Below are 13217 nucleotides of genomic sequence, written 5' to 3'. Positions count from 1 at the left end.
TCTCTCTCCCCCCCCCCCACCCCCACTCTCTCTCTTCTGTTTGTTCCAGCTGAGGCTCCAATCTTCCCCGACGGTTTTATATAACTTCTTCTTTTTCCCATTAGAAATTCCTTCTGAGGTGCAGCGGCCTGTCAGCACGTTGACGAGGACGTGGATCCTCTGAGACGCTGACCGTCTGACCGTCTGACCGGAGGAACGACCAAACAAACTGCTGATTCTCTGAGCGCCAAGACACAACATGGTCGTTTATCAGCTCCACTCATGAGGACTGTGTGTGTGTGTGTGTGTGTGTGTGTGTGTGTGTGTGTGTACCAGTCAAGTCATTGTAGTCGTTCTGCGCTTCGCTCCAGAAATAAAGGAAAACAAAACTCAAGAAGAAGGTGAGGATCAGGAGGCCAAAAACTGCCACACTCCACCTGGAAAACACACACACACACACACCACACACCACACCACACACACACACACACACACACACACACACACACACTCCATTGTCAGATAAATGTGTTTTAAATAAAGAAATACATAAATATTGATTTCTAAAGAAAAGTGTAAAGCCTCCGTTAGTTAAATGCGACACATGCAGAGGAAGCCGTTAAATTCAAGTAGTGCATGTGAGAGCAGTATATTGTGATACCAGCTGACGAAGTAAACACACGCAGATATATTTTCATAGAAAAGTGGCTGCTGACAGTCGTAGTCAGCAGGCCGGGCAGAGAGGACGAGTCCGGGGAATCGATGGCTCTCTGCACAATCAGCTAAACCGCTCAAACTCCACGCCGAGCTGATGGGCGGCGCGGCGCTGCGTGGTGCTGCGTGGCGCCCGAGTGTTTACCTTGCTGCAGCAGCACTCGCCCGGCTGCGCCCGCGCTCTCTGGTACCGCCTCCACTGGCAGCCGTAGAGGCCGGCCAGACAGGAGACAAACGGCTGGTGTTCATACCTGAAACAGTCCAGCAGGAAACATCACACATCTGGATACCACACACACACACACACACACACACACACACACACACACACACACACACACACACACACACACACACACACACACACACACACACAGCTTTTGTCGAACAGGGACGTTGGACTCTGCTCGTTGTCCTTTTTGGTGTTTGGCTCTTTCCTATCTTTGCATAACTAAAATAAGTTGTTTGGACCTTATTTGAAAAGCAGAGTTCGGGATCAAAGAGTCGGAGGGTCGGCGGGCTGAAGAGCCGGATCCTAACACGTGACACGTGACGCCATGAAAACTACTCAACACGGTGTAGGACATATGCCAGGTCGATAGGTGGCGCTGTGCCACAGAAAAACATCAAAAACAGAGAAGAAGACACAGAGCAAAAACGTAGAAAAGGACAAATCCATCATGTGTCCTTATTAAAGAGACGAGCATCAGCAGCTTCTGCAGCGCCACCTGGAGCAGGCAGTCCGCCATGTTGGTGTTGTTCAGTGACGTCACGGAGAGGGAGGCGGGGTTATAGGTTGAGAGGCGGGGCCATGACATCATTGTTTTCAGCCCATGTGCCTCTTGTCCGTCCACACGTCAAAGCCGTGGCGGCGGTTTCTAATTCCTCCACTCTGGAACCCCATTTTTTTTTTAAATTACATTTTCAGGCTGCTGAAACGCCGCGCCGTGTGGATGATCGGACAAAAATGATGGTTACATGAAACGGCATTATCGTGGGGGCGGGGCCTCAGTCTGTGTCTCCAGGCACATCTCCAGCAGCTCCTGCTAACTGTTATGTTTTTTCATATCAAACTGAATTTACTCAGTAATCTTTGAAAAGTTATATCTATCTGTCGGAGGGACAAAGTGAGTATCCACTAACAGAGGGAGGGGTAATTTCCCCCTATGATGTCATGAAGGGAAAATCTGAATCGCCTGTATGAGCAAAACGTTCCCTAAAAAGTAGAGGAAGTAAGGGAGATGACAGACTTTCTTTACTTCTGGGGCTCAGACAGACTATAGGAAGACACAATAGTGTTAGAAGACCATTGGAAAGTACATTTTGAATAATACGGGACCTTTTACGTATTTTCTCCACATAGTGGGGAGTGAAAATTCATTTATCACTAAACTTGTGTACACCATGCTTCATCAAAATATACCCGTTGTATTAATAACATAAAGAATATTGATTAGCTGAGATGATCTCGGTACAGAAAGAAGCTGAGTGAGTCATCGCAGAGCAAACTGTTTTCCATGAGAGTCACTTATTAAAGCTCTTCATCCTGGAGGATCAGAACATTGTGCAGAGGCGCTGCTGCTTGAATATGTTTTGATGTAAAATGTTCTTTTACTGCAGTGAGACGGTGGTAGAAATCATTTCAGGCCTGCAGATGAAAACTCCTTTTATTTGACAAGGGGACAAATAGAGCCCAAGTTTTACTGCATCATCAGTCAATGGAAGATGTTTCTACTGTAAAAGAAGTCTGGGCCAAATACGTTTGACTGTGAATTGTGTGATGGCTGTTTTCACATCGACGCTTGAATATGAGAGTGTTACCGCTGACTGGCAGGGGACGGCGGTGGATAGGTGGCGGTGGATAGGTGGCGGTGGATGGAGGTGGATGGAGGGCGGTGGATAGATGGCGGTGGATGGAGGGTGGTGGATAGACGGCGGTGGATGGAGGGTGGTGGATAGACGGCGGTGGATGGAGGGCGGTGGATGGAGGGCGGTGGATGGAGGGCGGTGGATGGAGGGTGGTGAATGGAGGGCGGTGGATGGAGGGCGGTGGATGGAGGGCGGTGGATAGACGGCGGTGGATGGAGGGTGGTGGATGGAGGGCGGTGGATAGATGGCGGTGGATGGAGGGCGTTGGATGGAGGGCGGTGTGTGTGCTAATCTTTACCTTTGCAGCAGCTGCCGCCGCACCACCTTTAACTTCCCCAGCTTCAGTCTGGTTATGGGCAAACGCTCACCCAGAGCCCGCCATTACAGAGAGAGAGAGTGAGAGAGAGAGTGAGAGAGAGAGAGAGAGAGAGAGAGAGAGAGAGAGAGAGAGAGAGAGAGAGAGAGAGAGAGAGAGAGAGAGGGAGAGCGAGAGCGAGAGAGTTGATGTCTTCACCTAAAAGAAAAAGGAATAGTTCAAATCAATTTAATCTGTATTTATAGTCAAAATAGACTCAGCAGGTGTGTGTGTGTGTGTGTGTGTGTGTGTGTGTGTGTGTGTGTGTGTGTGTGTGTGTGTGTGTGTGTGTGTGTGTGTGTGTGTGTGTGTGTGTGTGTGTGTGTTGCTTGTCTAACTAGTCCACAGGCTCCAGCTGCTCCCTCAGACATACACACTGTCCTACATTGGAGATCGCAGCGTGTTGCTCAGAACATGTGACTTTGTGATTGACGACACACGGTGAGTGTTTTAATTTGTCGCTCTGCGTCCACAGCCGCTCAACTCTGGATGGTTTAATGAGTTACTCAGCTGCTCCACTGGACCGAAAGAAATGAACAACCAGTGGAGAATTCCCTGCTTCTCCACTTTAACACAAACATCAGAAAACTAGAGCTACACTCGGTAGAGCGCAGACCTTCACCAACGCCACATTTGTCACCATGGAAACCAATGGATTACAAGGTTATTTGATCCACCACACCACTCCTTCCATCGTCTGTCCTGGTCGTTTGAATTTCTTCATGTTGTCACTGTTTGACAGTCGTACGTACATTTTACAATTTCCATGTGACCCCCATGACCTTTGAACCCCCAACCGCTAACCAGGGTAATGCTGTCACTACATCACGTGGCATGTCATCTGATATGGAATTGAAGAATGAACAGTTTGGCTTTGGTTTCACATCAATCGGATTAAAACTGACCGTGTTATGATGAAAATACTTCTTTGACGTTTTCGTGACTTTGACCTTTGACCCAGTCGCTTTCAAAACTTAATGGAACCAAAGACAAATCCTCCCTGAAAACTTCATGCAATTCTTTGTGACAAGTTGGTAAAAATCACACACACACACATACATACATACATACATACACACACACACACACACACACACACACACACACACACACACACACACACACACACACACACACACACACACACACACACACATACATACATACATACATACATACATACATACATACAAACCAATAAATAATAAACACACGTAGACAAAATCAAAACCTTTCACAGACTCTATAATAGAAACAGCCTCAGCTTATGATAATCACAATGTTTGTTCCATCAACTTCACTAAAATCTGCTTTTTTATGAAACAAAGAGAATTTAAATGATCTTGGACTTCAGGTAATGATGATTTATTCAAACTGCTTGAAGTGTCATGGTTGAATGGTTCAAAAGTAATCGGTCAGTAAGTTAAAGGTGTTTGTTTTAGTTCAGTAGCTCAGGTTATTAAATAAAGACGCTGCTTCTTCCTGGTGGGAGGAGAAACTGTTGACCTTAAATCCTCACGTATCCCAGACCTACATAGACGACCTGAATCTACTTAGAGCAGGACCAACAAGAGCTTTCAACGGGCCTGACAGGTCAACACACACACACACACACACACACACACACACACACACACACACACACTGAGCTGAAAATGAACTGAATTAGTTGTGAGGGTTAAGATGTTTGATTTCAACACAAAAAAGCAGATTAACAGTGAAGTTTAGCAACAGTGGTGTTATTTAACCAGGAGACAGGAGTGTGTGTGTGTGTGTGTGTGTGTGTGTGTGTGTGTGTGTGTGTGTGTGTGTGTGTGTGTGTGTGTGTGTGTGTGTGTGTGTGTGTGTGTGTGTGTGTGTGTGTGTGTGTGTGTGTGTGTGTGTTTACCGGAGATCGGAGACAGCAGATGGTTGGTACAGTTTGTGTAAAATGTTAATCCTGAACACACTCGGCGTGTTGCTCCGGAGCTTTAAGCCTGAATAATAGAAGTCCAGGAGTCTCCAGGCTGCTGCCGCTTGTTTACGTGTTTCAGTCAGTGTCAACACTGACGATCCTCTGTTGTTCTACAGTGAATCCAGTCAGTCATTTAGGATTTTCGTTGATCAATAAATGTGGGGAAATGACTGAAGTTTGTAGAATCATTAAGCGTCTCTGTTTACAGACTTACAGCCGTAGAAACACTTTGCCCCTGAAGAAACATTTTTAGCGGATTAACCACAAACTGGAGGTTTATTGAATGTTTTGCCACTGAGGCGGCGCCACGCTGATATAAACTAACTCCTGGAAAACAGTTTCTTGACAAATGTCCCTCTGCTCCAGTCCTCTTTGAGATTTTTAATTTAAGAGCTGTTTTGACACGACGTAAACGTCTCATCCTCATCTCTACTTTGTCTCTGCAGAGACGAGTTCCGAGTTATTGCACTGCTGCCATGGCAACCGTGACATCAGATCTGTTATTATTACTGCTGCTGTGAAAAGCGAGGAGGGAGGTGGAGGGAGGTGGAGGGATGAAAGAAAGAGGCAGATGGAATGATAGAATGGCGAGGAGTCCTCAGAGCTTTCATGCTTTGACGACTGCGTGAGAGGTGAGGTGTGTGAAGGACGTGAAAGAGGAAGTTGACACGACGGTGTGGAGACAGAAAGGCTCCCACAGACTGTAGGATTTTAACAATCTGAGCAGTTCACGGCGCAACACACTGAACAGCCTGAATCCAATAAACTCCGGGTCACAACATGAAGTCTGCAGTTTGTACGATGAAAACAAGCTGAGTCATGGTTTCAGGCAGAAATTAGTGTTTGGGTGTCCTTCCAAAAAATATGGGTGTCCAACATGTATACGATCAGCGGGGGGGGGGGGGGGGGGGGGGGGGGGGGATTCTTAAGAGTAATTTATTTGTAAATAATAAATATGATAAATTAGATCATAGGTCCTTATAATTAAAAGCATCTAGAATTCCTCAGCATTTGAAGAGGAAATTCCTCGTCTCTGCTTCAGCATTTGAGTGCATCAGGATGAGTCAGAAAATTAAGAACCAATCAGAGGCCGCCTTTCAAAACGTACAGACCACATGGCATCAATTGACCAATCACGTCGCTCGTTACTGGACGTAATTCAAAACTAGAAGTCAGTTGTGTGTCGTGTCCTCGAGCTGATGATTTGCTCTAATAAAAAGATGAATTTAAACAAAATTAGACGTGACAAGTAGTGATGGACGTCGTACACAGAGCGGAGAGGCTTTCAGCAACATGGCCGCTATTGTTTCGGCCGTCTTTTCCAAAATGGTCCGTCTAAATGACGGCTGGACGTCTCGCTGCCTAAAACCAGGATGTGATTCGACGTGATTGTGTGTAACAATAACACGTCATGAACGTAAACGTGAACGGAGCCTCGTTCACTTCAGCTTGACTTAAGTACTTATTAGCATCTGCTAGTGTTCCCTGTTCTCTCTTTCATTTTCCATCCAAAACTAAACACATGTAAACGGAACAAACAGCTTCGATCAAAACAAACATCTGACAGTCTGACATTGGTCGCAGGTCGTCTTGTGTCGCCATGACAACACCCGTCCTAGAACCGTCTCACAGTGCGACGTAGGAAACACCGATCTAGAGCCACGACCAACGGTTCTCCCACGATGGCGAACTCTCGCCACGCGGCGTGTAGCGGCCTTAAGGTCCCGCCTCCACGACGTTTCACGTGACGCGTCGTTTCTGGTTTTCCCTCCACAAACGTTTCGCTCCAACAAGCAACGTTATGAAAACGTTTGCATGGAAACGGCGGAGTTCTGGAGTCGTTCCACTAACGGCTCCTGTTGTTACCTTCGCCAATGAAAGTTTGGCGAGAAGGATGTTTTTGGTCTGTGATTGTTTGTTTGTTTGTTTGTTTGTTTGTTTGTTTGTTTGTTTGTTTGTTTGTTTGTTTAAAGGCTGGGCAAACATTTTTTATTTAATTGATTTATTGAATTTGCAGCTAAAAACTTTATTTTTTTGCCAATACAAGTTTCTTCCTCCCAGTTTCTTGTCATGTTTGGCGTTCCATCCTCACATTCCTTGTCAGTGTCATTTTTAAATACTTTCATTCAACTGTGTTAAAACATTAGATTATATCAGACGATTAATCCCATGTGGGGAAATGCGGTCATCACAGCAGCTCCACATTGCACAAATAGTAAAAGACAGGATATTGATTGGCATTGTTATTGATGCTGAAAGAAACTTAAATTGGTTCCTGTACTGGGACCATATTTTCAAAGTGAACTGTCCCACCGGGCTTTTTGAATATTTAGAGGGATTAATTGGAAGAGAAGAAGACAAGAACGCTTCCAGTGACGATGAGGAAGTTTACACCACAGCGAGTCTTGTGACTGGAGCCAATAGGTCAGTGTAAGAATGTGAGCTGACCAGTAATAATACAGGAAGTTAGGCAAAGCGAGCCCACCTCAGAACCTCATCTTGGGTCATAGAGATCTCCTCACCCTGGGGTTCTTGCCCTCCCATGAAAATAATGTTAGAAGATGGTCGAGAGTCTTAAAAAAGGTTTTGGGCAGAAACAGCGGATCACATTGAAACAGAAAAAGAAACCGGGTAAAACCATTTTAATTGTGTTTATCTGACCCAAAAGCGATGAGGGCAGGGAGCCCCATCCCTGAAAGTCTGCTTTAATCTGACTCATCGATGGGATGAGATTAGGTGTGGATGAGGAAGGGAAAGTACGGCTGATATTGATTCCTAAATATTTCAATCCAGAAGGGCGAAGTGTGAACGGGATATCTGTCGGTTCAACGCCAGAGCAAACGGAGTTACTGGGTAACATTCCCTTTTCAGTAGATTAACTTTGCTAACTGACCCTCCTGGGCTCATCGCCAGAATCTCAGGACGTCACACGCCAACGGGACAAGAGTTTCTCAGCTTCAGCTGTTGAAAGCAAATCAAATTCTGTTTGTCAATCTGGTCCTTTTTTATTGTGATTTGGAGAAGAGTCCGTTTCAGTTTGTCTATGGATGTCATTCATTTTTATCATCAATTCTTTAAGCTTTGCTCGACGATCTTTATTTAAATGGAATGATAAAACAAACGTAAATAAGCTTTCAGAGATTCCCACAGCAATGCCTGTGAAACAGTGTCAGTCTTGTTTATTGATATATATTCATCAATTTATGATTCAATAAAATCTTTAAATGCCTCATCTGATATCAATAAAGGGTTAAACCTCCCGGGGGAAGAAAAAGAAAGCTGACTTTGCAGTTTAATATCAATGCTAAGTGGTGCATGATCTGATATAACAATGGGATGATATTCAGATGTTTCTACTTTAGAAATAAGGGAGCCGTCTAAAAAGAAGAAGTCAATCCTTGAAAAAGACGGGTGTACCCGAGAGTAGAAGGAATATGCGTTTGTGTTTGGATTATAAAACCTCCATGGATTAACAAATCCATTCTGCAACATGACATTTGAAATGGATTGAAATGGATTGAGCCACAGAAGACTGGGTCAAAGTCTGAGGGTTCGATCGATCATAAACTGGATCAATAACACAGTTTAAGTCACCGGCAAAAATAAGAAGGTGGGAATCCAGAGGGGGGAGGCTGCTGAGTAATCTGTCAGGGAAACTTGGAGGATACACATTAACTAATAACACAGGTTTATTACACAAAGTACCAATAACCAGTAAATATCTCCCCTGTTTGATGATATGAACTGTACTCTCTTATTAATTAGCATTATCACCCCTCTGGCTTTGGAATTGAAGGTAGAGTGAAACGCTGGTCCCACCCATGGACACCTGAGCCTCATATGACCTCTGTCCCGCAGATGTCTCCTGGAGAACAATTACATCACTTCAAATGTAGAAATATTTCAGAGCGTTTAATAGGGCTATTTAATCCTTTTACATTCCCAGTCAATAAACTAATTCCACCAATATTACTTAGGTTCTGACTTGGAGTATTAGTTATAGGCATTATACTTTAAGACAAGAAAAAGAAAAAAGACATGGTAGACTGACCCCCCCCCCTTAAAAAACAAACAAAAACAAAATAAAGAAAAAAAACACGTACCAAAATAAAAGCAAAATGACAAACTCCCAAACGGAGCAATCCAGAGCAAAAAGGCTCCCGACTGTAACACCAACCGTACCTGAACCACGGAGTTCACTGTAGTTCACTGAAAAGGTTTGGCACTCGTATTGAATAAGAGTCTTCATGTAAAGCTCAGCTTCCCTGGTGAGTTTGAATGAGAACAATAAGTACAAGGACATCATGGTCTCTGCACCACCAATAAATCAACAGTGTCAATATACTGAGGTCGAGTAATGATTAGAACAATAAAAAACTAATAACAAAAAATGCAATAAGAAAGATTAATAAAAGTATATATAAATTATATATATATATATATATATATATATATATATATATATATATATATATATATATATATATATATATATATTTGTGATATTCTAGTTTCGATTAGATTATTTCTCAGTGCACTCAAAAATGACTGCAGACATCATATACATTGTCAAAAGTGCAGCTTTACCTTTAACCCTAACCCTTCAATGGTGCATTCTAATGCATAGTGTACTACGAAGTACTATAGTGTGTCGTGATAAATTGTAGAACTTATTTATCTGCTCTTACCGGGTTCCTCGTCTGAGGTTCTACTGTACACATAAGTTAGACGGCTTTCAGCAAACTGTGCGCTATTTTTTCGTCCGTCTTTTTCAAAGATTGACCGTCCAAATATGTATATATTAGGGACGGGCCGATCAGAAATGACTCCAGTGCTTCCCTGCTGCTGCTCTGCTCGCTGGCTGCAAACTATGGACTGGATTTCATGAAGGGAGGCGGGTCTCAATGAGACCAGGAGGAATGAGTCAGGAAATCCATTCCACAGTTTGCAGCCAGCGAGCAGGCTAGGGAAGTAGCACTGTGCTATCCAACTTTTCATGGCAACATGTTGCTGTTTAGATGGATTTTACACTCAAAACACCACAAAGCAACGCAGCAACGTGGATGTTAGCAAAGCAACGCAGCAACGTGGATGTTAGCAAAGCAACACAGCAACGTGGATGTTAGCAAAGCAACGCAGCAACGTGGATGTTAGCAAAGCAACACAGCAACGTGGATGTTAGCAAAGCAACGCAGCAACGTGGATGTTAGCAAAGCAACACAGCAATGTGGATGTTAGCAAAGCAACACAGCAACGTGGATGTTAGCAAAGCAACACAGCAACGTGGATGTTAGCAAAGCAACGCAGCAATGTGGATGTTAGCAAAGCAACACAGCAATGTGGATGTTAGCAAAGCCATAGTCCAGCAGGGCGGCGCTCTGCAGCCAGACGTCAGCGTTTTCAAACTCCAGCTCTCGTAGGAGAACAGCTCTGACATCAGAACAATGAGCAGCAGCTCCTCCAGGCTGTCAGCAGGCGATTCACTCCTCCGTGAAGCTGCGTCCTACTCCACACTAAACTCCCTGGAAATAGTCCCAATGGTTAGAGCTGCGTTAGAGCTGGAAACACTGTGTTGCTGCTGCCTTGCTCAAGGATTTCCCCAGGGATTAATAAAGTCATTCTGAGGTTCTAAAGATAGAGCTAGTTTCTTATGAGATGATGACGTCATGCAGACCCCCACATTGTCCACATGGAACAAAAATACTTTGTCCTGCTTCCTTTTCTGTCCTGATACTAACCTCAAGTTGTCTTTTGAGAGAATACATGTATGCATTAGTACATTTCATACTTTACTGTAGAGAGGAGTTTATTACAGCCTCATATAAAGTCAACAATAATGATAATGATGTTATTAAAGCAAACAGCCCTGGTTGGACCGTCCACTGAACTGCAGAGCACCAACAGCCGTCAGGACTCACTGCAGGTGCTGCTACAGACCTACTGCTTGTCAGTTTGTTCATAATATATTCTTATATACTATTAAAACAAACAAAAAACAACCTGCAGTTTTCAGGGTTCTGGATTGGTATTTTACAGTCACACACACACACACACACACACACACACACACACACACACACACACACACACACACACACACACACACACACACGCACACACACACACACACACACAGTACATGTGCTTGCGTGTGTTGCAGCATTCTCACAACAACTAACAACAGATAATGTGTTTATGTCCTTCTCACTCCCACTGCTTCATGGCAGAAACTCAACAACAACAACAACAACAACAACAACAACAACAACAACAGACCATGTGGACACAACAAACAGTAAACTGATACAACAAGATTTAATTGCAGCAGACTGACTGAAGATTTCAATGAGGACTTGTTTAGTTGTCTGTATCACCATATAAAAACAAACAAACAAACAGTATTTGGTGCAGGCGTCAGATGAGGAGCGACACAACGTGACTCTGGGAGCCGAGCTGAGCTGTTTTGTGACTCTGCCATGGAAGCTATCGAACTAGCATTAGCCTCAAAGCCATGCTGTCTGTAAAAACACCCATAATGCAACAGCTGTAGGAGACGCTTTGTGGAAATTTCACTGTACCTTTCACCCAAATAATACTTCTCAGTATTATAAAAAGTAATGTAAAATCAGATCAGGAGAAAGAAGAACGAAGTCAGCGATCAGGGGTCAGCAGAAGGTCACCCTCTACTTTATCTTGATGCCCACGATTCTGGCCTTTTGTGAAAATATAGACATTTTCATCACGTATACTCTGCAACACAACAAAGTCTGTATTCCAGGTTATTGTGGCAGTGTTTTAGCGGTCCAGCTCACTCAGGGTGACATTGAGGACGTTGTTGTGAGTCACTGTGGAGGAAATCTTCCTGTGACCACAGACAAACTGAGCATATCATTACAAACTCTCCTTCTCAGTATAAAGCAGAGTGACTGCAGAGGGTCAGCTGTTTCATCTGGAGTCGGTGGGATGAGGAGTGATTCAGGAACGTGAACACACTCACTTCTTTTAAATCTGGAATTAAGACATTTTTATTTTCACAGGCTTTCAAAGAAACAGTAGATTTTTACTTTCTTAATTAAATGTATCTTAATAAAGCTTTTACCTTATTTATTCTGGTTTTTATGCAGTTTTTCAATCCCCTGAACTGACCACAACCACTGACTCACTATGGCCAGAGTTTATTCCAGATTTAAATATTCACTTTTCAGACAATTATAATTTAATGGTAAACCTGCCAGAGAAGGTAGAATAATACTTGGGTTTCATGTAATTAATACACAGGTTTTGCTCTTTGTACCAAACAAAAGAAATTAGGCAGTTTTACTCTTTGTACTTTAGCAAAATAAACTAAATTGCAAGTATTATTTGTGGGGTTCTATGTTCCTTGTTCCTCTACGAAGGAATGGGAGCAGAGACTTTGACTGGAGTCCCAGAAAGGTTAAAGGTCATAGAACAGGAGGTTCCCCTCCCGGTGGTCCTCTGGCTGGTTCATGCTCCTGCTAAAGCTTCATTACTTGTTTTTATCTATTTCTTTCATTTCTGTGTAAAGCGCCATGAATGGCCCTTTTTGAATGGTGCTCTAGAAATAGACTTGCCTTGCCTTGCCTTGCCTTGCCTTGCCTTGCCTTGCCTTGCCTTGCCTTGCCTTGCCTTGCCTTGCCTTGCCTTGCCTTGCCGGTGAGGCAGTTTGTCGCTGGTGTGATGGGGGTTACAACACTCTCCTGCTCTGCATGTGGATTGAAACGTAAACACATGAATTGTTCACGGCAGTATAGCTTTGTACTGGAGATCCGGACTGAGACCCTGCAGTGGGTGAAGCTGCTCCTGGACTGAGTGAAGCTGCTCCTGCAGTGGGTGAAGCTGCTCCTGGACCAAGACCCTGCAGTGAGTGAAGCTGCTCCTGGACCGAGACCCTGCAGTGGGTGAAGCTGCTCCTGGACTGAGACCCTGCAGTGGGTGAAGCTGCTCCTGGACTGAGACCCTGCAGTGGGTGAAGCTGCTCCTGGACCGAGACCCTGCAGTGGGTGAAGCTGCTCCTGAACCAAGACCCTGCAGTGGGTGAAGCTGCTCCTGGACTGAGACCCTGCAGTGGGTGAAGCTGCTCCTGGACTGAGTGAAGCTGCTCCTGCAGTGGGTGAAGCTGCTCCTGGACCGAGACCCTGCAGTGGGTGAAGCTGCTCCTGGACCGAGACCCTGCAGTGGGTGAAGCTGCTCCTGGACCGAGACCCTGCAGTGGGTGAAGCTGCTCCTGGACTGAGACCCTGCAGTGGGTGAAGCTGCTCCTGGACCGAGACCCTGCAGTGGGTGAAGCTGCTCCTGCAGTGAGTGAAGCTGCTGCTGGACTGAACA

General features: G+C 44.5%; 1 protein-coding gene across 1 annotated transcript in view; it reads right to left on the bottom strand.

Annotated features, from left to right (window-relative positions):
* Nucleotides 1-6473, bottom strand: part of LOC308107752 (glycerophosphodiester phosphodiesterase domain-containing protein 5-like) — a gene marked incomplete at both ends in the record, with an annotated part of 21230 nt that extends 14757 nt beyond the window's left edge. Inside the window, 6 exon segments of the mRNA XM_080460243.1 lie at nucleotides 313-319; nucleotides 322-400; nucleotides 402-416; nucleotides 839-944; nucleotides 2861-2908; nucleotides 6445-6473. Coding sequence (XP_080316369.1) covers nucleotides 313-319; nucleotides 322-400; nucleotides 402-416; nucleotides 839-944; nucleotides 2861-2908; nucleotides 6445-6473 — 284 coding nt within the window.
* Nucleotides 6474-13217: the final 6744 nt, after the last annotated feature.

Source organism: Lipophrys pholis, assembly GCF_963383615.2.
Source record: "Lipophrys pholis genome assembly, chromosome: 3".
In the NCBI taxonomy this organism is placed as follows: Eukaryota; Metazoa; Chordata; class Actinopteri; order Blenniiformes; family Blenniidae; genus Lipophrys; species Lipophrys pholis.
Note: the sequence above shows the minus strand (reverse complement) of the source record. Positions and strands in the feature narration are given on the sequence as shown.